Raw genomic sequence first — 27,535 nt, forward strand, 5'->3', positions numbered from 1 at the left:
AATTCCGTAAAGCTTGTTAAGCTCAACAGAAAATTTTCCATAAAGTTCATGGTGCTTATGTCTGATGGGCTTTTCTGACACTGAGAAATATGTATGACAAAGGCTTTTGCAGGCCTTGGTTTTTCCTTTTTTAATCTAAAGGTGTATTTTATACACCTTTATTATATTATTGTATATTGTACATTAATATTTCTTACTTTGCTATGATCTCATTTTTATACCTGTGCTGAATATTTCATAGAAGTGTGCATATTGATTGTGAGAAAGCTAATATTTTATTAACAGCTATTGATTCTTGAGTATCAATTACTGTATGCAAGTGATCAAAGAATCACCTTCTGAGCAATCTGATACTGAAAAGACCTTAGGACCCCGGTTCAATGATGGGCACCTGTTATTTGTTTGAAGTGGCTCGGGTTTTGTGTAAGCCCTGTTTAGACATGCGTTGTAGATTGTCCAACTCTTGCTTTGCTGGTTCTGCAGCTTCCCAGACAAATTAAAAAGTAGTTTTTTCGGCAGAAATGTGTGCGCTGGGGTGGGGGATGGGGCAGAGTTTCTGTTGCTCTGAAGGTGTGCACTGTGGTTTGTCCTTTTGGGTGGTCTCATTCTGATTTTGGGGGACCTTTATGTTCTGTCTATGAACAAGAATATAAAGATACATTATGGGTAATATTTGCAAGTGAATGCTGGTACATCTGATAAGCTAGCTATCCTAAATTTATTTCTGGATTTGTAAACATCAGTGAATATCCATAAATCTGGTAGTGTTGCCCTTCTGAAATGTTTGTGAAATAATTTTAAAGGGTGTAGAGGAGCTGCCACTGGCAAGCAGACTTGCTTGGTCCTTAAGAAATATAGCCTTTGGGAATAGTGCAGGGAGGGGGAGAAAGAGAGGTGCTTTGATCTATCACTTTGTAGTTAATATTTTCATGCTTTCTACTGTAGGCTTTTTGCCTCCTAGTATGAAACTTCCTATTTAGTTACATGATTGCATATAATAATTGCTCAAACTGGGGATTTTTCCTGAGTCTCCCAGAAATAACTCTTATTCTTCATTGTCAGAGAAGTGGGACAGAGCTAGATAAATGAATGACCTAGTCTTACTAATCGTGCTCCCATTAGAATAATCTACTGCTATTTTCATGTGCCTAGATTTTTTTTTTCTTTTCAGAGTTTACAAATAAAGTTAATTTTTAGAAAATACAGTTCATGCTGCTAGACTGAGATAATCACGTGTTTTGGGGAAGGCTTTCCTGTTATGACAGATGATAGCAGAAGGGGCCAGAAAACAGGGCTGCCAAGCCAATTACAGGGATGTCCACGGAGAGCAGTTTAATGACCTGTAAGGGTAAAATATTTTTTTGCTATTTATTTATGGTGAAGAAAATTTTCCATGTTTTCAGGATCCTAGGGATTTGGTTTAGTCTGCTTTGTGCTTCTCATTATGGAGGGTTCTATTTCACAAAATTTAATGTATATAAGCTTTTGTAATGCTGAAGTATCTACCAGCATTTGTCCTTTATGCTAGTTTTTGACTTGCTTGTTTGTTGTTGTTTTTTTTTTTCTTTAAAAATAGTATAAATGTTGAAAGTGGTATTCTGTGGAATATCTGATATAGCAAATTCTTCTTCAAACAGTAAGTTAAAAATGTGTATATTTAGGCACGCATGCAGTCCACGAAGGGGCAAAGGAACCCTCTGATCTTTGGAGCCTTGCTTTCAGATAGATTCCTTGGTATCTATCCAATTCTGAACTGCATCCTGTATTTTACTTAGGCCATAAATGTGGCTTTGCAATAAAGCAAAGACATTCCAAATGTAATCACATTCCACCACAACATAAAATGTTATTGTCTTTTCTGCATGTGATAGTAGTGTCTGCTCAATACAAAGCTAAATAAATGCTCTGTCCTTTTACTTCACTCTTTACATGCTGTTAAGAGTCCCACAAACCCTACGATGCATTATGCAAAATCGTCAATTTTAAGTGGTTTATGAATAGAAAAGGTAAATAGTTATCTTGCCTGGCTTTGCAGTGTCTGGATGCACTTCATAACAGAACGGGGAAAAGCAGGAAGGTAGACTCCATCTAATCTTGCTCTACTGTTGTACATCCTTCTCTTGTGTATAGCTCCCTTCACTCTTTGCCCTCGTCGCATCATCAGTGCTCTTTCACCTTTGGGAAAAAGAGCTTGCACATGCAGAGTACTGCAAAGGAAACGTCTCGCGGGCTTTCTGGGACCTAATGGAGCCGTAGCTGTGTGCTGACTAGCACCCCTGCCTGAGCCCCGCTCTGTGCGCGGCGGTGTGCTGTACCCGCTCCCGGGGTGCTGGAAGGCTCAGGGGGTATGTGAGATCTTCAGCAACCGTGCAGGGAACTTTGCATTTCTGGGACCGTGATGAAATCCCAGAGAAAATCACATTTATGGTCTAAGCTTGGACCGGAGCGTGCCTTTTGATGAACGTGGCACTGCGGTGTGGATGTCAGTAAGCTCAATGTCTTTCATTACTACCAGGGCCCCACCTAGCCTGGCGTTCTGTCTTAGGCATGGGGGTTAATCCTTTCTCTCTGGCAACAAGGGTAGCTAAAGGTATTAAAAGCATATTCAGTTCCCTGTTTCTCTGCCTGGCATGTTAAAATCACTTGCTACAATCTTGCGATCACTTCACTCCACACTTAGGAAACTAGGTTTATTCTACTCATCAGTGAAGGTTCAAAATCCACGGTCCGAGTGACTCTCCTCTGCCCGGATCACGTCTCTGTAACTGTTGCAAGCTGAAGAAAGATGTATATGGCATCCGATGATGTAGGTTCCTTTCCATTTCTTCTTGTTGCGGCTGTTAGAATTGAACCACTGACTGGGATTAGTAAAGAAGTTACAGATGAAAATAATAAAATAAAAGAAGTTAAATAAAATCCCTAGCTGATGTGAAATGGGTGACAGTAAGAGAAATGACAGAGTTGACAGAATTGTTTGCTTAGGGCACGAGGCAGAGTGAAACATAAACACACGCGCTGTCTTTCATGGTTGATGCTTCCAGAAGAAACAGAAAGGACTGTTTTTAAGGGCAACAGAGCACCCTTGTTCCATCTGGATTGCTAAAGCTTAGGACCGGTTTTGAGTGCTTGAATATCCACAGCTGAACATTATTGATGATACTTGTAAAGACAGCAAGAGGTTTCTTTATTACACAGAAACTGAAGAAGTTGTATAAAAAGTCAGCTGGAAAGACTTAATCTAAGGCATAAATGGAATTTGAAATGTAACTTTTTTTAAAGGAACTTTGGAAACAAAAAGCTATAATGAGATTGGAGAGTTTAACAGCTCTTTAATATTCTCATATGTAATATATGCAGGCCTCTTTTTCCAGGACCCAGCCTTTTGCATATGTTTTATCAATAAATAGTCATAGAAGCATTTCTGACTTGGAACAAAGTCGATTGTGAAAATTAGCAGGGAGGGTTGTGGATTTTTTTTTTTTTTCTTCTCCTGCTTACACATGGCTTCATCTAAAAAAAGCTACGTGGCTAAATAGTCAGGTAACTGTCAATGCTGAGGTTGCTAGAAGTGAGGTTATCTACAAATCCACAAAATCCAGAGGCTGTGTTTATAGCTGGTAGAAATCAAACTATATATGGTTATTTAGGTCTACTGTCAAACTGGATTCTGAAGTCTCTTAAGTTGCTGCTGCTTTTGATTTGTTGCTCTGAGATTGTTGATTTATTAAAAATCATCTGTGCCATTAGACTGCCTGTCAGGATCCATAAATTGGATCAGGGAGCAAGAGCAGTTATTACCCTACGTGGATTTTGGTTTTGCGCTGCAGAAAAGAGGCTAATTAATTCACTGACAAAATGAATTCATGCTTCTTTTGAAATATGAAGCCCTTACCTGATATTTTTTCTGAAGTCCATAAAGATGATTTCCTTACATTATTTCAATGGGTTAACTGCCCTTATAGTCCAGATTTCTGTTCCAGTGGAAAGCTTTGCATTCTTAACACAGTTAACTTGAGATGTTGAGTTTAAAACAGATTAGCAAAATACAGAGAACTATAGAAACTAATGCTGCATTAAGGTGAAGTGCTTATTGTGCTTGGCATATGAGTACATTCAGACAGCTGTTGAAGGACATGAACAGATCAGTTTTGAATCCTGTGCTGTAGATTGTCCCAGTTATACAGGCTTTCCAGCAACAGATGGTTTAAGGATAAACCACTACCAAAATGAAAAGCTGTTATTCCTGCTTTATTAGCATGGTGCAACTCTTAACAGTTCACGATTTGTATACTAAACAAATAAAGTCAATATGTAAATATGCCTTACAGAAAATCAGGATAAGACTTAAGAACTACTCAAGTTATTGGAAAGGTTTTGCAAGGTGCTGAGCTGCTGCTTGCTACTGGATGCTACCGCAGGCATGTGTCGGCTTTCCAGTCAAAAGTAAAACTTGTCAAGCTGGATCTGAGCCTGCAAAGTATTAAGCATCCGCTGCAAAATTTTAAGTTCCTTCCCTTTGTGAACATTAATGTGGGTAATGGGTTGTCAGCCAATTTCTGGAAGGACTCCATACTCTACATATTTTGGACTCTGATGAACTTTTCTGTCTCTCCTTTTGATGTGCTACATGGGAATAGAAATTAAGCAAGTTTAGGTAGTGATTGAGGGCATTAGCTCTGTAAACAGCTGGACTTTGGACTATTATTATTTTATTCTTTCAATATCTAAGACTTTTTTCTCTAAATGTATTTAAGTTAAGAGTGCAAGCTACTTTCTGAACAGAGGTTGCTTATAAAAAAAAAAGCCATATCTCTTTTACGATGTTAAAGAAAAAAAAAAGTAAATTGCAGCATGGAGGACTTCTTCCAGTGATTTCTTTAATGAATCCTGCTTGTGTTTCTCCTTGTTGACAGCTCTATGACCCCAATAATTCTGTGCAGGGAAAGGTCTTCTGACCTTATCTTTTCTTTTATATCTTCTGAAAATAGCACTTTGGGTGATTGTCTCGGAATCATTTTTTATATTGTTCAATTAAGTCTTAGGAATATAAAGCTAGAGTCCCTTTTTTAAGCTATGAGATTTACACAGGTGGCGTTTCTTACCTTATTTCTATTCATCATCATAACTATTATTATTATTATTAATTCCTAGTATTAGATGTGCATTTTTAGAGAAATGAGATTTGCCGTATAAGGAATGGGGGTCTGAAGATCTTGTGATAGTGTTTTTGTTCTCTGATTATTCACAATTCAATATGTTACCCTTTAGAAACAAATGTTGTAAAGATAAGACACAATAAGTACCGTAGGAAGAATAAACCCAAACTACTGTCCACTTGGTATGGCACGGGGTAGCCTGAAAATGATAGAGAAGTACTGAATTAGTCCAGCGCCCTGCACAGGCAAACGTACATTGCTTCTCAAAACTTTTGTGTAAGCTCTTTAAGATCAGCATTGCAGGAACTAAAACTAAATGTCCTCTCCGCTGTTATGAAAGACTTAATAATTTCTGCCCAATTGCTTGCTTTGCCCAAAATGAAAGATTATCATTTTTGTCCATTGAGTATGTTAAGTCTTTATATAGTGTGACTGAACACATTAGCCTTTTCTAATGCAAAGCAATCAGAAAATTCCTTTTACTCAATGCCTCCTGATAAAGAAAATGCAAATCTAATCTTTGAAGTGCAAGCTACCCTTTTGCCTTCAATGATGTCTATATTTGCATGATTCATAGGTAACGGCACCGCCTGCCCTTTCTATGTTAGCTAAGAATCAGCAGAAAGAAGAGTATGGAGTGTGCGTTCAGAGTTTCCTCTCATGTAACACCTGCTTGAATGAATTTGAGTAGTCCTATACTGCTGCGTGAAGTGGTTCTGCTAGCCTCAGATGAAGGCCAACCTCCTACTCTTCCTCCTTCCCACAACCAAACTGAGTGGAAACTTGGTCTTCTGTCAGCCGAACTCCTGAAGAACAAATAATTAAAGTGGTGTAAGCTGGAAGGCCCATTGTTGTATGCAATCATCCTGGATACCCTCCTACACGAGAGCTTTTCAGACAGCAGTCTAAAATCCATGCTTGTTTCTTTTTTTCAGATAAAATTAGTTGCCTTTTCATTAGAACCTGACGTCTTGAACTGCAGTTGACCTAGTATTTATTCTCTGACAGCAGGTGGTTGCCTCAGAGAAAAAGTAGGCCTCCCTGCAACTATAACGTATCAGAGCAGGAATCTCTTTCTTTGGTTCTATCTAATGATCGTTTTGTGCCTTGAACTGTAACAATCAATAATGTCATAATTAAATCCTAGGTAGTGAAATTATTCATGCTATTCATGTACATTAAAGGGATACTATTTTGAATATTATTGGACCTAAACTCAATACAGTCTAAAGTCTTTCATCAGTTAGACCTGTTCTGTAAAATGACTGTTTCTCTGTCCATCCTGCTTTTTTTCCCCCCTTTAATTTCACCAAGCAAGAACACCTTATTTATTAATATTGGGTAAGAGAGTTTTCTACATTCTGGTACTCATTCTATATACCTTTGTCATAGCTGCTGTTCATTTTCTCATAAATACTGAGTAATCATAATCTTTTAAACCTTTTTATTCATTTATTTAAAGAAAACAAATGGGACCTTCCAAGGAAGAAAGCTAAGTAGATACATGAATATTATAGTGATCTTGGAAAAATAATCATTTTTATCACTTTCATGCTCCACAAAGAGGAGGATAATTGCTGCTATCTGTTTAAATCCTTCAAATGCTATTTGTTGGTATCATTTCAGTTGGCCACAATACATTATTTTCAATGTCCTTGCATTTTAAGATCTAATAGAAAAATGTGACTGCTTAACAGATGATAGAAGTTAAATTGTGTCTGGAAAGGCAGTCAGCTTATTATGAAATATCTAATCTAATTAGATTAGGCGAACTTGATGTGACTTAAACCAATCTATTAGAAGCCACAGTCAAGGGAGAATAACAATCAGAGACTATTTAACAACAACAACAATAATAATTATAGTCCTAAGATATTTCCATTTGAATCATTCAAGATCCCTCAAAACAAGAATGCCTTGGGTATCTTAGTATTTTTGTGAATCAGCTACCTTAACTTTACAGTGAAGCACAGATTGCACACAAAATCCTATTGCAGGGATTTTTTTGCTCCTGTAAATATCTGTAAACTTTTTGTTTGTTTGTTTTCTATTTGTAACTGTTCAAATGATAACCCTTAAACAGCATGTAACTGCAGTGAGAAGGCAGGAAAGTTTAGCCTTAGTGAAATACCAGTTTCAGACATAGTATAATGATGATGTCTACATTTTTGTCTGTAGTTTCTTCACATTTGTGAGTTGGTGCGGGCAATAATGCTCCTGATTCTCCTCTGCTTTTTTAATGCTATCTCATCTTTCTTTTATAATAACTGGAAAGAACATGCAAAACTTTTTAAGAATTACAGTCGTTCTTGTAGAGACACATTCTTGCATTTTTTATGTATTCAGTTAGCATACGAAGTATAGAATTTTGTTTTGCTTTACAGAAAATACTGTTAAATATTCGATTCTAATTCATCTCAATTCATTTCCATTCCAGTTATTTCTTTCTGAGCCTCTATTACTGGGATTTTTTTTTTTTTAGTATTGAGTTGCATTTGTTACTTATTGGCTCAGTTTTTTTCAGAGAATCTAAAGCTATTTGCATTCTATTACATTATGTTCCATGGCTTTGTCCTCCTGTATCTTTTCTTACTGGCAAATTAAACTAGTCTGTATCTTATTCCCATGCCACCTCCTCTTTCCATGTACAGCTGATAGAAATCGAAGTTACGAGGGTTCCTCCTTTGTACATGTAGTTCAGAACCACCCCATTTTCAGTTTTCTTTTTCCTTTAGTGCTGTTTATCATCTTTTAATCTGTTATATTTCTGTGGCTGGCCCAGTGGTTATCATGCCAGCATTGATCAGGGATGTGGTGATCCCTTCCAGCCTACATAGAAAATGAGAAAAGCCTATCCCAAGATGAGGTAGTAATCCTGCTGTAGTTAATGATCTTTTTTTGATAGCTCTATTATTATTATTATTATACAACCTACACTGTGACTTCTCAAGCAAGAAATGACACTCAGTGAGCATCACAGAATAATAAATGTTTCTTTTTGAAAGGGTTTCTGAAAACCTTACAACACAAAGTCACAGGCTGTAATAATGCCAACTAAGTATTTCAAAGAGAATAAACCTAAAATATGAAGCTTTCCCATGAATTGTTCAGAAGAAGAATGGAAAATAGGATCACGAGCCAAAAATTCTCACCGTTTTTTGTGTTAGGAACAAAAGATGGAAATTATTTTGCATCCGGAACTAACCATTGGCTCACCCAGTCCAAATGTACCACGTCCCCACGGGTGCTTGGGCTAGTGAACCTTCAGAGAAACATGGAAGTTAGAAAATGCTTTGTGTAGCTGACTCTTCACTACAGAATGCTACAGGCTTATTGTAAGCCATCATTTGTCCACATTGAACACACTCATTGTTTAAGACATGTTTGTCCTTTATCGTGCCACAGTTATTTGTTCACATCTTTTGGTGAAAAGGAAAGGAGGGATCTCCCGCTGCTTATTTTCTCCTTATATTCCCTCATTGTCACTGCTAAGCTGTGTCGGACTATTTCCGAAGCCCCAGGCCTAGACACAATTCTTGTTGGAAGGAAGGATTTAATGCTAGGCTGCATTATGTGTTGTCATTCAGGTCTCTCATAGGGTTAACTCAGCCGAACTTTTCCTACTTTGCGTGGCTGCTTTTTGTAAGCTCTTTGGAAATGCAGCACTTTTGCTGGTGTTGGTACGGTCACTGGTGAGAGGACTACTGACATATTCATCTTTCCCACTGTGAATACTTTTTAAGATGCCAAACATGTATCAATTAGAAAAGATCTTCCTGGTTGAAAAAGATTACTTTCCTCTCATTACAGGAGAGTTAAAAGAATCAATACTGTATATGTATAATTTTTCAGCTATAAGATTATTCCTGGTTGACCTTATCTTGCTGCTTGTTAAATATTTGAAACACATTTTTCTCCTATTAATTTTCTAAACTGCATGTGAACCCAGTGAGGTGTGCCTCACAAGATGACTGCCTTGGGTTGTAGTGGCATGAGGTATCCCATTGAAATTCAATTTGTGGTTCCAGGCAATTGTTTTGTTAGACTAATTTGTCTCACCTGTCATCTGCATCGTGCGGTCACCTAGGATGCAGGGTCAAATTGGTATCAAAAGAAATCCTTTTTTCTCCTTCCAAATTAAACTGTTAATATTTAACTGTGCAAATTGCTATTAATTTTTAAGATCTTAATTCACTGATCTTTTTCTTTGGCATTGGAGTGCTTGTGACTGTTAGGCATAAGGATGCTGCTTCTGTCGCTGTAAGATGGAGATTAGACGGAGGGCTCCGAGCTGCCATCCGATCTGCGTGTGTGGGAGCTTGTGGCAGGAGATTTCCTCCAGGGAATTTATCACCGTGATGCTGCAGGCCCTGTCTGTATGTTCAGGTTTACTGAGGGGTAGTTAAAATCAAAAGCGCCATAGTCTTCTGTAGGAAAAAGTTACTTAATTATTTTAATGCTAATTTAGTGCTGATTGCAGCACTTGTGCAGCGTAGCTCTGGGATCCTTTGGAAGGCGTATACCTCTTCTCTGCAACGGTATTTTCTTTTGTTTGCAGGCATTTGTCACGTGTCACAGAAGGGACACCTGAGACACCAATTGTTAATGATCGGAATGGGGTTTGAGCCCCTTAAACGGAAGATGTTAGAAGGACTGGAATTATAGTCTTTATCAAAGCCATGTGCGAGCAGTACTTACATCGCTTCCTTTCCTTCCCCTGCCTGCAGGACGCGGGGGGCGAGGCAGGGGAGCCAGGAACCTCGTGTTTTCCGCTCCGTATAGGGGTGTTCTTCTAGGAAATAGTCGACGAAGATGCAAAATGCCTTTGCGGGGGTTAGAGATAGTATCTATAGCAGGAATGTTATTTTTTGTGTAAAGTATGTCTTCATTTAAATAATAAAAGCATTTGATCTTGAAATTCTGTGAAGCTAATGTTGGAGTATGTACCTCCTGACACCTTCCTCCAAATAATTGTACGGTGGTTGTCTGATGCCTAACCTGTGACAATAAGTTTATGTCTATCACTTTCCCAGTGGGCTTTGTCAGACCTATTTCCGCCATTCCTTGTCTCATTAAGTGATTACCAGCAACCCTTTGCAAATTGTCTCTCGATTATTTGCTAGCTCTTGTACATATGAGCTATCCCTGAATGTCAGTGGTGTTGCAGCATGTCATAATGTTTACCTGTCACCTAACAGTGACAGATGTCAGGTTTTGTTTAGATTCTTACCTTTTTGTTTCAAATGGTTCAAATATTCCAAATCCAGTCCCTTTCCCGTTCTTGTGTGTTGGTAAAGAATTTTATTCTATTAGTTTTGCACTGACATAACACCTCTCTAACCATTGCTTTACAACAGAAGTGGCAAAAGAACCTTAGTCGCCAAGTCATGTAGTCAGTTAATGAGAGAGGGAGGACTGGAATTCAGATTGTGCCAGATGTTCTCACCCCTGGATCGTGCTTTCTTCTCGGGGCATGTTCTGCAGGAAGGTCTGTGCTCGGTTTAGCTAACAGCATCATTGCTCCCTTTTCTGAGCTGGAGTGCTCTTTTATAATCCTGTTTTTCTTCCCTGGAATATATGCTGGAATTAAATTTTAAGCAGCCCAAGAGCATGTGATAGGCACAGCTACACGTTTTGTGGAATTTGTTTCTTGTGAACAAGAAACTTGTTCTTTCCAAGTTCACTGTTGCTTGATTCTCATTTCTCATTTTCTCTCTTGTTTGACTTCTGTCTCACTTTTTCTAGTGAAACGATCTAATCCTCCTCCTGAAGTTTCATGCTTCCTTTATGATTTGTGGTCATTTAACCCCACTTTCTCTGTCTCATGGGTGCATATATATATGGATTTGTCTTGTCAGTATTAGGTACTCAAGCTAAGTACAGAGTTTCATTGTGCCGCCTTCTGTAAAGTGATTTTTTGCGGATTCCTCACACCTGGTGTTTTGCTTTCCTTCTTAATTAGCTCATGCTTTGCCAAAGGCTGAATGCAGTATCCTAGTACCCACAGCAGAGAGACTTCGGGCAGCACTTTGTGAGTCAGTCAGTGGTTAACACTGAAAAGGGAGCCAGAAAAGGAATGTGACTTCAATCCCTAGGGGCCCCTGCTCTGAATCTCCGGTGTATTTCTGCGGCGCTTTCCGTGGTGGTTGATGACTTTAGGTACTTCGTGTTACTGCCTCTATCTTCCCTAAAATTATGTTCTAAGTTTTTCTTGGAGAAAAGACACCATTCTTACGTCATCAGTTTTCTTGGATAACCCTGTAGTTAAATCCCTGTTTTTCTCGGATAGTAGTACATACTGTTTGTTAATACTTTTCTGTGACTGGCTGTGACTGTTTCAATGCATTTGGAGCAGAAGTCTTTTAGAGAAGAATTCCCTGTTTGAATAGGCATCAACCAACCCTGCGGGCTTTTTTCAGTCTCATGGATGATATGTTTGTGTATCTAAGTAATTTTTATTAATTTTGCTTGAGTGGTGAAAGTGCAAAATACAGTTGTACTGTCATTATCCTTTGGTAAGTTAGTTGTGAAAGCCTGAGCAATGCACAGCATATAAATTCTGTTTGATCTAGCTTTTGTCTTGGCAGTGGGATTTTCATACCGTGCACTGTTTTGCTGATATAAGAAGGTATAGCTGCAGCCAAAGGAACTTAGGTTGTGATCTTGTCAAGTCTCATAAGACAAGTACGGTCTATTGTGATCACTATTATAGTAGAGTATCTCCAGGGAAGAACATAGGTACCTTAGGAAATGATGATGCACTAGTTGCCATTTCTGCTTTCAAATAAAAATTGATTCTGTGTGTTGAGAGTAAATACAGTGCTGAAGTTGCACTCTTTGAGGGGCAAAATGATTTGAACACTTCCTTCCGTGTAAAAATTCCATCGTATTTTTGTAAGACTAAAGGAGTAATCTGAAAACCAGTATACAGGAGTGACATAAAGAACTGATTTACTTCTTTCTTTTTCTCTCTCTCTCTCTCTCTCTTTTTTTTTTTTTTTTTTTTTGAGTGCTGAGAACCCATTTGTCCTGGTTAAAGGCATTGGGGGAAGTTAGGTTTTCAGCGCTCTGAGAGAGCAAACCATTTAGTAATTTAGATGCCTAAATACTCTCTTAGAAGCCAGGTTTTAGACATCCATTTTTAGGAATCTCAGGCAGCACTCACTGGTTTTGTTGGGTGAGCTGCCACTAGGCAAATATTCTGTTTACTTTCAGTAAGAAGCAACAGTCCATTTCTGCTCTGTCAGAAGCTTAAAAAGGCTGGAGTCCATCCTTTTTGCTTAGTTAGAAACTTGTACATAAAACATAAAGGTGCTAAATCTGCAGGGGAACCTAATGGCTCGACTTGGTCTAACTTTGTAAACAGAAAATTGAGAAAAGAATGCTAAGTCTTTGTGACTTTTGTACCACCTGTAATACACGCTCCAACAATCTGCAAGCCTTTTCATTGCACCTCTGATAGGTGCAAAGAAATAATGTGTCCTGTCCTCATTATATCTGAACTCTGCTACAAAACCTTACCTGTGATTTTGTCGTCTCGTATCAGCAGATCGACACATCGGTCATGCATACGGGTTCATTTAGAAACAATTCCACCGTACTATATTGCAATAGCTCTAATAGACTTTTGTGCGAGTTTGCAATTGGGTATGTATTGCTTTTTGTATTTTTGTTTTTATGTGGAAGTTGAAGCATCATGAGGTGCAGAAATCCGAAACTCTTTTGAGCTTGTATCACCAATATAAGCTCATCAAGCCATGATGAAGTGTTAGCTAAAAACTGTGTCCAAAAGTCTATTTCATACTTTTTGTATTAGTGATTTTGAGATTTCTGCAAAATAAAGCTTGCAGCTATTGTTGAACTGAAAATACCTGAAAGATGAGGTTCTGATATCAACTTCATAAAATACGCAGCTTTCACAATTTTATGGATAAAAAGCAGCCTGTTATTTTAGATTAAGTTATATTGCTATATAAATAAATCAGTACCAAATTGCTTTAGGGTTTCTTTTCCGGCACAATGCAGGTACTTGGACCATACTCAGCTTTTAACAACACAGAAGCAAAATAAAACTGTATCTTAAGATCTAACGGTAACAGGCATCTCTCCTGAAAACTGTAAATTAGGCAGTGGCAACTGCTAGGCAAAGTCGTCTTTTTTTCAGATTGTGTCATTATGTGTGATTTCTTTATTTTCCTAAATGAATGTTCTATGTTTTAGAGAAGCTGAGAACTTCATAGAACTGTGGTGTGTTTTGGTTTGGGGGGGGGGTTGGGGTTGGGTTTTGTTGTGTGGTGTGTTTTGTTTGGTTGGTTTTGGTTTTTTTACCATTCCTCTATCAGTATTAATGTCACTGCTCCAGTCTAGCTGGAGCTGTGTAGTTGCCCTCTTTCAGTGTGGTACATCACATCGAGTTCAAGGCTTTATTTGCTCTCTGTATGCAATTCTCTGCTTTGTAACTGTATCAAGAAAAGCAATAATTACTTAGAGAAATTTGGAATAACTAGTGGTTTACAAATACACAAATCAATATACACAATCAAGGTGCCTCATAAAAGTCCAATGCCTTGATGCTTAACTGGTTTACAGAAAAGATAGGGATTGTATTAGAAGTTTAATATCCCATAATAATAATCAAGATGACCATATTGCTTAGCATGTTCCAGTTAAAAAATATTGGTATGCATTATAACTGAGGCATGATAGTATGACTTGTGCAAAGTACTGTGTTTGTGAGAGAGCTCAGAACAGAATGAGCTTCCAGCATTTGGACCTGTGCTCTGACCTTTGCACATCAAGGCCATACTGTATCTTTTATGAAGTATGGAATTTCTTCTGGCTTCCTTAAATGAATGAATAAATAAATAAATGACTGACATACAGACCAGGGTACTGCAAACCTCTAGACATACAGTGCATGAACTGGTCATTCTGGTTTATAAATCCAATAACGAGAAACACTTTTAAGACATTTTGGTTCTTGCAGATGAGGGTATAGCTGTTTGCTTTTCAACACCCCATGTGTTTCCCATGTGCACAGTATTATATTTTTGTTAACTTTGTGAACCATTTCTTGTTCCTCTGAGACTTTCACTTAATCGTTGATATCCCGTAGTCTTAAAAATGGGTTTATATTGGGCTGTGTGTCGCAAATAGGTGATTTAGAATGCTTAAGGAATCACCAACAAAGGTATTAGCAAAAGTGGTTTTAATACAATGTTGTAAAAGTGCGACTTAACAAAGTCCAATGGCAAGGTTCGCTCTATTAATTCCTGCGTGGAAGAAACATACAAAGGAAAATTGAATTACACGCAAGATAAAATGATTCACAGAGAGACCGGGGACACAAAAGGGTAAGGAGGACCCTCCCACTGAGTCACAAGGTTTAGAGTGGACCCTCTTGCTTTGTAAACTCCTGATGGAGCTTAGGCATGGCTAGGTCCAATTTTAGTCTCAGACTTGGTCAACGGTTTATGTCTAAGGGATTGTACATGCAAAGTTTATGTAATGTTTCATTAACATCAATTCAGCATGCAAACAAAGTTACCAAGACAAAACCAAAATTACCATACTACAAGGTTATGCGTGATACCGGTCACTCACCAAAGATCTGCCATTGGTAAAAGGTCTCTCTGCCTCAAGCAGCAACCTCGAGAGGTGTCCCAGCTCAAGGGGAGATCACCGCCATGCAGCCATGCTGCCGAGCAGGGAGAGCTCAAAAAGGCTCACTTAGGCTCTCCTGTTTATGGGATAAAGCGGTTGGCTCATAGTCAAATGACGTGCGATGGAAAAGGTATGCAGGAGACTCCTTGTACCCACAACTTTCTTTGTTCCTTGATAAATGAGTCTTGGAAAAGCCACTCGCTAGTCATGTGTTAATCGCATGATCGGTGGTCCAAGCTCATGTGCACCGCTGCTCACTCTCTGTCACTCTGCTCCTTTGTGGGTTTTCAGAGAACAGATTGAAACGCGAGGAGTTCGCAGCCCGGCTATGGCTCAGGCCTCTACCTCTTCCAGAACCTGCACCAAACCACCGCCAGTCTGGTCAACGGGTCGAGCGCACCCATCACAGATGGAAGATGTGGAAACTGTAATGGATTATTAATCCTCTAGCGCAATCGTACAAGCTCTCCTACTGTGTAGTGTTTGCATACTGTTTTTTTTTCTTAAGATTGCTTGTCAGCATTAGACAACTAGACAATACTGCATCCAAACAGGAATAATCTGGCTTTCAAAAAGAAGTCCGCAAAACTGCAGCAAAGTATCCAGTTTAAATTGAGAGTATGTCAGGTGGATTGCCATTTTATTATCAGCCTGCTTGTTTGTTAAGGATACATTCTGGAATTGCTGTATATGTCAATATTGTTAATATTTCCCTGGTGAAATCAGGGAAATGGCATTTCCCTGACATGCCATTTATATATGACATGGAAATTCAATGTCAAAAAAACCCTTGATACTGTGACTGTTCACACTAATAATCTAGTAGCTGTTCTTCTATATTAATAGAATTATTTTAATATTCTTTACTAATTTGTCATGTCTACTCAAGTTAAACACACTTTAAGAGATTAGGGAAATAAAATTTAAATGTAAAGGAAACGGTGGTGTATGCTTCCAGTGACTCTTGAATTTTCAAACGTGTGACCTAGTTTGTTCAATGCTGTTTTTCTTTAATCTTGGGGAGCTGTCTTATCAGGGTGCAACGTGTCCAAGCCTTAAACACAGTTTTTCAGGATTTCACCTTTTCAGATTTTCCTTTCTTTCCTTTGCTTTCTTGTTTTCTTTTTTTAGTATTGTCTTCAGAAAACAATAAAACCAAATGTCTGTCTGCCCACTTCCTAACAAATGTTATATAGGCATTTAAGATATATGTGCAAATATTTTATAGTGTGCTAGCAAGAGATCCACTACTTTTTTCTTCTCCTCTTGCAGAAAACAAATGCAATGTTACCATCTGCAAGGCTACCTATTATTCATCTTGATTTAGAAAAAAATAAACATTTTTATTGTAACAATTTAGAATTTCCTATCACTGCTCAGTGAACTCGTCTCATGGAAATTCAAATGGGTACTATTGGTAGTTGTTTTTATAAAGTAGGGAGGCAGAACAGAGGGTCACATTGTATATATAATAATTTTTTTTCCCTTGGGGAAAAAAAACCTGAAGATAGGTATATATACAAATGCTCTAAATTAGCCATTACCATTCAGAGAAGAGATACCGGAATTATTGCAGGTAGTTCTCCGAAAATGTCAGCTCACTGCTCAGCCATGGTCAAAGACGAGCAGAATAGTGAGGTCCTTTGGGAAAGGCATTGAGAACAAAATGAAAAATATTATTATGCTGTTCTATAAATCCATGATGTTCTGGTGTCTTGAATCCCGTGTGCCCTTCCGGTCTGTCCATCTCAAAAACTGAGGGGATGACATGGAGACCTCCAGTGCAAAAGGGGAGGTGGTAGAGCAGAACTCCTTCAGACTGTAGAACTGGATACATCGTATGCATGCTTGCACACGTGCTCTTTAGGATGCTTATGATGTGAACAGCTGCCAGCAAAAGGTCTTGTGTTGATACAAAGGAAAATTTGAAGTGTATCTGATATTTTATTAATTTCAAACAGAACCTGACTTTTGCTTTTATGCATGGGGTTTATTCACGTAATTTAGAGGATAATATGAAAATTGGATTTAACAGGACTGAGTGAAGAGAAAGACTGAAAGTGTAAACTGAATTGAATGCTAAAGAGGGTAGATCATCCAAACTGAGTAGCAAATGCTTCTTCCTTGACCATTCAAAAATAGTTTCAACTCAATAAACTTTAGGTTTCCATATGTTAAATTAAGGTAAGCGTAAAAGGGAAAACAAAAGCTCCTTATGAAAAACATTGGCTTATGAAATGTTTTGTGTACTACAAACACTTCTGGAAAAATTTATGTCCTCTTCTTTTATACTATATCTTCCTGTCATCCATGGTTATTCTTATTTCTATGCATATATATAACATAAGAGTGGAACTTACGGGATTCATAGGAATAAGGATCATTAGTAAGGTCAATTTTTTGGCAATAAATAACGAAGTCTCTATATATTGGAACAGAGTATAGACCTTTGCATTAATCTCTGCTTTCTGCTTCTTGCTGAGGGGAAATAAAGAAGGTCGAGCATCTTGGTGCAGAAGGCATGAGTTGTAAAGACTTTACTCACTGAATGTTGAAATCATCCCAACTAGGTACAGGTGTCATTATTGCCCATATTTGCATACTGGCCTCTTTAGGGTGAGACAGTAGGTTTAGTCCGTTTTCCCCTAGATATACCCATATATCATGTTAGCTATGATACATATTAAGTGCATGAATAAGATTGTGTTGGTTTTGTTTATGATATTCTCATGCATGACTACAAAGAAGATTTCATTGTGGTGTGAAAATCTAAGTGAAACCAACTAATAATTGAAGTTGAAATTGAATCACTGAGACAAACCTCAGGGATTCTCTCTAAATACCAGTTTAGGAACATGAATCTTATTATTTTGTTACATTGGTTTCTAGACAGTGCTAGGCAGATTAGTTTATTAGAATAAATTAGAACAAAATAGAATAAAAAGAATAAGCACGGCTTACTAGTAGTTTCTTTTATAAACTCGATTGTAGATAGGTGGATGTGACCTACCAAAGTCTAACCAGGTACCAGAAAGCCAAAGAAACAATTCGAGTTTATAATTCAAAAGGAAACATTCAATAAGTTTTATTCTGAGAGGCAACTGCATGCACATTCAGAATTTTATATTCAAATTAAATCCCACTATTTCTTCCTATTTAGCCAAGAGTAGCATGTGTCTACTCTTTTAGAATGTAGTCTAAATAATTTGAACACCAGAAACTGTTTGTTGTGTTGTAAACTACAACAGCATTTTAGTGTCTTATTAAAAGAATGGCAAATCTGCTATTTCTGCCAGTATTTCTGGTTATCTGCTCATAAGGATAAAGTTGCAGCATATCCTTACGTCAAAGAACAGCGGGGCTTTTCTGTTCTGTGCGCTGTTGCTTCTTCCTGTTTCCTTGCAGAAATGGACAGGGTGAGCTTGGATGACGGAAGTTCCGAATGGGCATAGATAAACTTGACTTGGTTTCTTTAATTCTTTTGAGTAGGGGAAAATACAGATTTCTGCCCCGCCCCGGGTTGTCTGGATTCACAGTTAGCTATTACCTTTCACCAGCTTACCATCTGCAATGTAATTTTCTTACTTGATGTATGCATCTTGTTTCTAATTGCCCTGGTTTTCTGCGGGAGATTCTTCCTGTGTGTTTCAGACTAATGCTTCCTTTTATTTAGTCTCTTTAAAAGCTATCCCTTTTGTTTCATCAGAACTTCTTATGAGCTGAAATCCTGATTCCACTAAGTCCATAATTCTTCCTGAATTCAATTTTTTAATCTCTCATTTTTAAAGCCTTAGTTATTACATAGACATTTGAATCCTAATGCCATGCAACAAAGCGTTGCTTCTTTTTAAAAGTATCTGCAGAGATGGCTTTCTCCTTTCTGAGTTTTCAAATACTGTTGCCAGATAGCTAATTAATTTTGCATTAGGGCATGTATTCTATACAAATGGCCTCTGTATTAACAAACAATGGTAGCATCTGATGACCTTGCTATTCTGTGAGTGAGTTGTCTCTCTATTGTAAGTCTATTGTAAGTCTCTTGGAGTATAGAAATGTTTGCTGCATTTGTGGTTACATACCTCCGAAGCAGACTGTCATCTCAACAATTTAGAGGACAACTAAGATTTCCTTTCAGTGTTGTAAAAATAAGAATAAATAGAAATAGTCAGAATCTTTGCACAATGTTTTCCAAAGATGACTGTTTTATTATTAAAGTATGAAGGCTTTGGGGAACTAATGGAAGAAAATCCTTACAATAAGAAAATTGTTTCCATCTTGTAAGCAAGTTTAAATTGGGGCCTTTTCTTGTCATGAGAAGTGAGAGTAGCTATGGTGAAAGACCATTCAATGGGATATGTCTCCAGTAATTGCATTCCAGTGTCGGTCCTTTTTCGAAGAGCATCCTTATTTAAAGAAAATAAAGATAAAAAGGTCGACACTCTTGCTGAAAAAGAAATCCTGTGTCAAACGTAGCTTTTAGAAATTATAAGTTTGAAATTCATTATGGGCTTTTGAACTGTGCCAGGGAAAGCTATCGTGAAGTTTACAGTTAGTTATGACTCTTGACCACCAAAAGGTTCTTAGCTTTACTATGTGTTATTTGCTATATATTTTCAATCTCTGGTTCTAATTTTCTATTAAATATTTTAGACAAAGTGTACAACAGTACTGATACTTGAGTTATTCCAAGTATGTACAGAAAAGAAAAATAAAAGAAAGAGAAAGCTCAATCCTGCCTTTAGAGCCCACACTAATCCAGTAAGCCTAATGGTGTTGATTCTTTCAGCATGGGAAAGCAGAAGGATCCTAGAAATTCTGTAGTACCTCTGAAAAATGCATTTAAAAAATATATACACACAAAATATAAGCAAAGGCCGTCTTCCTCTTGTATAATGAATAGAAAAAGATTTTATTGAAAAGGTCTCTTTAGTAGAAATGTGGATATTTATAATACCCAAAACTTAAAGAGTATAGAAATAGGCCATTTTTTATTACTGACCGTTCTTCTGATGCTAATTGTCAGAGCTGCCTAGAACCTTTCACAAACACTGCATTTCGTGTACATGTGAATGGAGAATTGTATTTACCTATAATTGTTTATTTATACGTTTAGGTATTTGTGCCTGTGTGTTTATAAATACATGACAAATAAATCCTTTTTTTACTTTGCATGTGTTCTGAATTACTTTGATGCGGTGGTTTTGAGTTACAAACAGTTTTGCAGTATGGTGTGGGTGGCTTTATGCAGAATACCTTACCTCAGACAGGCAAAATCTTTGTGTGCCACCTCCCACCCCCAGCCCCAGCGCTTTTCCTACTGCATTCTTCCAGTTCCGTTTAGCCCAGAACAGAAGGTATTTTTCAAAAAAAAAGTAGTTATGTGATTCCTCCGTAAGATTAGGCTAGAAAAATGAGGATATGGAAGATTTGACAGAAACAAGGGTGCCTGAAGATTGCTGACTCTTTTGTCCTTGTTTGAATATTCTTATTTATACTTCACACTGAAGTGAGCAGCCGCCAGCAGGGTTACGTAGTAATGGTGGAGCAACTGGAATGCTTGCTCATTTGACGTGTGCAGGAGCTGCTACAACCTGCAGATGCTTTAACTTCATTAGCCTAAATAGGTACCTATGTTTTGAAGAAAGCTAAAGGTCCGTTTACAATTTAAGCCAGTGGCTTCACAGCTGAAATGCATCATGACTGAATAGTCTGCTGTTGCTGAAGGTGTAGCTAATACAGCTATTAGCAGAGGCTTGACCTTCACCTTTTATAGCGAACGTTCTGTTGGCAGGTGTGGAGTTTAGCTGTGTTCCTGGTCTCCTGCTGCCTCAGGTATTAGTCGACCGTTGTTTTTTTACGGATGTACACAGTAGATGTTGGCTGCTGACGTTGCAGAAGTTTGTGGTGTGCTTTTTGCTTGGCTGGGGTCTGTCTGCCTCGAGCGCACACGCCAGCACGGGGGGATGCAGTGTAGTCACAGCTCTCTCCACGGCGGTCTGGTAATTGTGCTTATTTCAGCAATTTCTTATTAATTTCGTGTTATTGAGACTTTAACAGGAAACGGTCTGTGTTTTCCCGTTGTACTGTAACTAGTTTCTTCTCTGGGATTTCAGGAAAAAGGAGATACTGTGTGTGCCCTAATATCAATGTGCTTACAGCCCAGCCTGTGTTTTGGTGTAAGGTGGTTTTCTGCGATTTGTGGGATGCATTGGTGCTTCTTATAATAGCATGTGCAACTAACCATCTACTTGAAACTATTTTCTGGTGAATTAACTTCGCTTTTTATGTGATTGTTATCTCTGTAAGGCCATGTAATAGTGAAACAAATTCTGTCAGATAGCTTCTGAGTATTCTAATTATCAAGATAAACTTACTTTTATTAGGTCGCCTGTGAACAAAGCAGAGATAACTACAATACTTATCTTCAACCACCGTGCACGCACCGTCGTGTAACACTACCCACGTATAAACACCAGCGCTCCCAGGCCCGTAGTGCTATCAGAGTGGACTTCTGTTCAAGTTGATGCAATTTCAGTTGCCTGAGGCAAGTAGTTAACCAGGGTTGACTTTCTAGTGACAGCTTTTTCAAATAGAAGTCTTCCGTAGAGATTTTGTTTTAAAGGCCTTAGTTCTTCAAAACTGAAGCATTGCTTAATGTATGCATGGAGGACACCCACAGCTGATCGGTGTCATGATTCTGCAGAGTCATACAACACAGGTGGCAGAGAGATGTTTTTGGTAAAAGGATGCCTAATTTCTTAGCAGTGATCTTTCAAGTGCTTTTGGAGGCTGATGGCTATCCTCAGATAAAGGCTGAGGAAAGAATGAACTGTATAGTCATTGCTTTACAAGTGAACTCAGAAAATAAAGATACTCTTGAGGATTTTGGAAAAGCTCATTTTGGAAATTCTAGAAGGTTTTTATCCAAAAGGAGAATGTTAGGTTTAAATATGTAGTTTGCTGGCCTTAGCTCTAGCTTGGTGGCTAGGAAACAGGGACAGCTGAGCTAAAGCTTCAGAGATGATGTCCTTGCATACCTTGTCTTTGCTTGCAGGAAAAATAAATAAAGAAGGTAAACCAGAAGTTGGTATTTGATTCTTCCTTTTTTGGAATAGAAGACTGAATCCTTTAATATTCTGCAAAATCTTTAGTATTTGAGGATTTCAGAAGAATGTCACATACTAACAAAACAAAACAAATCTGGTAATATTCTCATTTTATAGAGGGAAACAGAGGTACCAAAAAGTAACCAATCTCTTTGGCTTTATCAAAGACAGAGCATGGAATAGAGGTGGCAATAAGCAGGATTTCTGAGTAACAGAAATACTGATGCTGGAGATAGCTTATTTACGAAATCTCTGTAAATTAACTTGTCTGTAAGCAAAGAATGGTGCTGCTGTCATAACTGTTCTTCTGAAATGGTACCTGTTTCTTGAAAAGGATATTAATAATCCAGGGGAATGAGTGTTGGGTCAGGGAATTGCATCCTACAGTACTGTCATCAGTAAACCTGCCAGTTCTTTTGGTCTTTGATCATAAGCTCCTTTTGTGTATACTGTATAACAAATAGAAGTCACAGAGAGATGGATGACTTCAATCAAACTTAATGATGACAATTTCGTTCCTGAGCATGGCAGCATATTTATTTAGATCTACATATTATATATGTGTGGTTAAAAAAAAAAAAATTAAAAATGACTTTTGGTTTTGTCTTTTAGAATCCCCTTTCTTGTGCTTCTTATTTTCAGCTGAAAGGGAAATTGTCAAAATAAGATATGGCTTCAAGATTTTTGTCTCAGCTCTCCCCTCTTTGGTGCTTTGAAATGATACTGGTTGTGACTCCTTCCACTTGTTTCTCAGTGTCCTCCTCTTCCAGGCTTTGACTGCTATCTAGTCAGATAGTATTTACCATAACATTAAAGCAAAAGCAGGTTCTGTCTGATGTGCTTGAACAGGAGATTTTGGAAAGTGATGTGTGTAAGAAAGCGATGTTCTTTGCAAATTAGTCATAATCTCCTTTGAGTTTAAACAAAACATGAACCCACCTTCCATGCTCACTTCCCAACGTGAACAGCAAGTACTCCAAAGGATGATCTCTTGTGAGGAAGAAGGAAGCCCAAGATAACTCACTACTGACAGAATCTTAAGGATTTTTCCATCTGGAATAAAAGATTTTTGTAGCTTGACAGAAAATCAATGCTTTCTCATTCTTATTAGGCCTGTAGCAACATCATCTATAGACATCGCTACACCAGGGAAAATTTTGTTTAAAGTTCCCATCATCACAGCCGTACTGCTGCTAAGAAATCTTGGGATTCCTCATGCAGATGAGGTTCCCTTAGTGCTCCTTGTGCTAGCAGCATCAGGATGTCTCATGAAGGGCAGGTTCCCATGGTCCGATTAGTTGCTAACTCTTCAAACTATATCTCCTTAGAAAAAGCTGACTTCTGTTTTAAGTCTGACTGTGGGAATGCAGCTTTGTCCGTGTTAACTCTTTTGATATTGCCAGCATCTGTACATCTGCAGGAGTGGTAAACGCAATGATTTACATTGTCAAAGTCCTAGAACAACATAGCACAGTATAATCGCTTGTGTATTTTGGCAAAACACATATGTTACCACTGGGAAATTTTTTGGTTATACTTGAAGTGCTGAGAAGTTAATCAACTAATTTTAGCAGTTGTTTGAGTAGGAATGTTCTTGTGTGTACATGAGCCTATCACAAGGCATTCTCATTATAGTTTGAATACGAATACATGAAAGCTAATGGCAATAACTAATAAAAGTAGTAAGAGGAGTGAGAGATTCAGGAGAGGCTGGCTCTTTTAAAAGAAAGCATCGTTCAACTTCAGCTGCCTGCTAAACACTTCCTTGGAGGGTAGCTCGAGGCTTTTTGTGTCTGACCCAGCAGTCTGAGCACCATGAGATCAGAGTGGCAAGAATCAGGCTGTGGTACAGTTTCTTAAGAGAGGAAGGAGAGAACAGGCGGCCCTTGAAGAAGCCTAGCATTCAGAATATGTAAGGTGTCTGAAAATTGGAAAGGAGCTGAAGGGAATTACTGAGCAGAGCTAGGGACCACCATAAACTAACAAGTATAAATGCAAGCCTGAATTTATCAGCTAGAGCCAGACACTATTGAGCGCGTGTGTATGAGAGATTCTTGCTAAAAGCAAAGAGTGAGCGAGTGATATATTGCTTGATGCTCTTTAAAAGAAAATGGTTGCAATCCATATCATTTTGCTGTCAAATGTATTTGAAAAATAGAAAACATATGCTGGATATATGTTCTGCAAATAGTTATCAGCGGTGTTCCAGAAGTATTTGGTTTGGAGGGTTCCTTGGAATCCACCATTCAAATCTCCATGTGTCTTGAGTTATCTTGAAATCGGCTGTCATTCTATAATTTGGTAAAGTGAGGGCATCGCAGAGGTTAACTTTAGCTTGGTGAAGCCTGTGATCCTGTTGCTCTCAGTGGAGAGGATCTCCCAAAGGCGTTAATTCATTATCTGTAAAACCGAGTATTTTGCTCATGTTTTAGAGGAACTATCTCTCTCTGTGGACTATAGAAGGCTAAATTTAGTCTGTAGTCCTTTGAACACCCCTTATTCACTGGTATATTTAAGCAAATCCTTGATTCCAGAAAGGGATACCTTTTACCTCTCAGGATATGGATACTAGCCTGATGACTGCAGTTGCATAAAAGACGACTACCGAGAAGGGTTCCAGATTCTGGTTTTTGATTATGGCTATTATCCTTTGTATGGTTTTAGGAGATTTCATTGTATCCTCTTGATTCCACTGAAGAAAACTGTAAATCCACCAGTGCAAAGGTGTAAAATATTCAGGTTTTCTTTTTGCAATCCCTACTGCATGAGGGAAGCTCCTAGTAATTGCAGGAAGAAGAGAGTAACTTCAGGGTCAGGTAGCTCGCCACCTCTAACTGATGCTTTAGTAGAACAAAATGTAGCAGGAGAGTAAAGTGCAGGAGCTGCAGCAAATTAGACTCAGTGGCAGCGGTTAGAGTTGCAGGATGAAAGCAAAATATGGCCCATTTGCCTGGAAGCCTCTTTGGGGTTCGGTGGTATGAATGGTACTCTAAAAATGTAAAATGTTATTACATGCTATTAGAGAGAGATTCAGCTCAGCATGCATTAGAGCAAGTGGCTGTGACAACTGAACTGTGTATTTAAAGGGTGTGCTGTTAGGGCCCCCCTCTTGTGTTCACTTACTTTGTATTTATGCTTATTACTGTTGGTGATGGGCAGTGATGTGAAGGTTAGTCTTCACAGCAGATACTCTTCTGCGATAATCTTCTTCGTGGGATTTTGTCACAGCCATACCTTGCCTCCTTACTGATTCTTTTCTTCTTTTTTTTTTTTTCCTGTTTTTGTACCTAAATAACCTACTGTCACCATGCACATGTTGTTGAGTCTCGTAATTGAAGCAGACCCACAGCTGACTCCCACACCAAACTCCCAGCGTTCAGCCATTGTGGGAACCTTGTTATTCCAGTTGGTTTTCAAATGCCACATCATCACGCTGAAAAGCTGTGTCTCTCTTGTAATTTTTTTTTTTCTTTTTTCTTTTCCCCCCTTGTAGAGCATGATGAGTGTGGCAGTGAACAGCATAACTGTGATGAGAATGCAATCTGTACTAACACTGTCAGGGGACATAGCTGCACCTGCAAACCTGGATATGTGGGGAACGGGACCATCTGCCGAGGTAAGTCTGTTACTCTAGAAACACCGTAAGAGTGGCAGACTCTATTAATATTTCCTGACAGTCACCTACGTTCTGGTAACTTGTGATGGCTGCATTCTGTCAATGATTCGCTGTAAGATGTATCATCTGGCAAACAGGGTATGCATGGAGATGATGGGAATTGATTTGTGCATAACTCCTCAGCAAGAGGGAAATATTTTTGGAATGCTAGAAGGAAAGTACTTTTCATTTACTGTCACCGAATACTGTCATTAGAGCTAGTATCGTTCAGCCTTTAAGTGATGTTCATTGTTTTATAAACTCTGGATGGTATGTGCTATCACCTTTTGGCTTTTAAAATTTCATCAGATGCCTTTTAAATTAGGATAACTGTCTTTTATGCTAATGTAATACGGTTGTCCTTTGACTACTCACATCAGAAAAGGGATTTTTTTTTTTTTTTTAATCCTTACCTTTAAAAGTGTAATTTGAAAGTTTCTCAGTTATGTAAACAAGAAATACTGATAGCCAGCCATGGTTTCTGTGAAGTGACAAATCATTTATTGAGGGTGGGTTTTTTGGTTTTCTTCCTGTAGAAGAAGAAAAGCAAATATGTTCTGTAAAGACAGAGGAGGGAATGTATTAACTAGTTGGCTTAGTGAGGACTGTGTCATGAAGTACTGTTGAGTTGTAACTCGTGTTTGTGAATTATATTTGTCCCATAAAAAGCTATTTTTTTTGTCTTGTCTGGGATTGTAGACTTTCTGACTTGCTAAACAGAATTGCAATAATGGAAAACTAACTTTTAATTTTTTTGAAATGATAACTATTGAAATTGAGGTGTATGCTGGGTAAAATATTCTGTACGTAGTTTGGGGGCACAAAAGGCTGGATATTAATTTTCCAGAATGCTGTAAATTGGCCAAGCAATTCCTTAAAGGAGAATGAAGATTGATGTCGTTCTTGTTTCAAGCTGAAGTTCTTCACCAAGATTAGCCTGTCAACTGCTGAATTAGCATATGCCATCTGATTGCTTTTTGATATGACTTTCTTTGGGTACTGTCCATCTGCACAAGAGCATCCCTGTACTTGAAAACTGTAAAATGGTTTGTAAGGATTTAAGAAGGAATACAAAAATGTTACGAAAATAGTGGGCAAGTTGAACCTTGGTCTGTCTATATTGAAGATGAAGAGGTGATACTGGGGAGAACTTGTAGTATGTTGTCAGTCTTTGATTACAGTGAATGTAAATTGCAGCATAGGCAACTATAGTCTCAGGGAAGCCTGAGTGAACAGCCTGTCTCTGTTTGTTTGGTGGTTTTTTGTTTGTTTGCTGGGGGTTCTTTTCTTTTGGTTTTTTTTTTTTTGTTTGTTTGTTTGTTTGTTTGTTTTTTTTCCTGAGGGTAATACAACAAGACAAACCCTTAATCTTATTTCTTTGAAACAGGGATGTTTGGATTAGTTCATAAAAATCATGTTTACACACTGGTTTTCTTCATTTGCACACCTGGATATTTGGTTCAGCGTGCCAAAAACTCAAAGCGAAACTCCTACTGCATGTTTATTAACCTAGTAATGTTGAAGTAATGAAATTGCACTGGAGAAATTGAATAGTGTTTTTACCCTCAAAGTTCTGTTGAAATCTGAGTTGTGGATAAAATATATATTATGTATATTTTTTAGTATGCCTTGAATTGTACACGTGAATGTAGTTATAGTTGCCTTGTTGAGATAGGTGTACGTGGAAACAGAGGAAACAAAGTGCGTTCTTATATTCTGATTGGGAAGCATAAATTGAAAAGAAAACTGGAGGTTATAGGAAAGTGGTTTGCAGTCTAATAATTAATAAAGTCACTAGGGATAAGAATAATCTGTCACTACATAGGTAGTTACTACTGCAAACTGGCTTATATTAGAACTGTGTGCGTTTTAGTAAATAGTAAAACACTCCATGTAAAGTAGTGGTCTGAGTTTCTCAGCCTGTGGTTCTGTGGTCACCTGAGATTTTTGACAAG

The 27,535-nt window shown here is 38.1% G+C and overlaps 1 protein-coding gene across 1 annotated transcript in view; it reads left to right on the forward strand.

The window, feature by feature from the left end:
• The window catches only part of NELL1 (neural EGFL like 1), a 300,108-nt gene that overhangs the window by 157,921 nt on the left and 114,652 nt on the right, over positions 1 to 27,535 (forward strand). Inside the window, exon 14 of the mRNA XM_075712408.1 lies at positions 25,419 to 25,541. Within this exon, the coding sequence (XP_075568523.1) occupies positions 25,419 to 25,541 (123 nt within the window). The remainder of the gene's footprint in view (positions 1 to 25,418; positions 25,542 to 27,535) is intronic.

Source organism: Pelecanus crispus, chromosome 6 (genome assembly GCF_030463565.1).
Source record: "Pelecanus crispus isolate bPelCri1 chromosome 6, bPelCri1.pri, whole genome shotgun sequence".
Taxonomy (NCBI): Eukaryota; Metazoa; Chordata; class Aves; order Pelecaniformes; family Pelecanidae; genus Pelecanus; species Pelecanus crispus.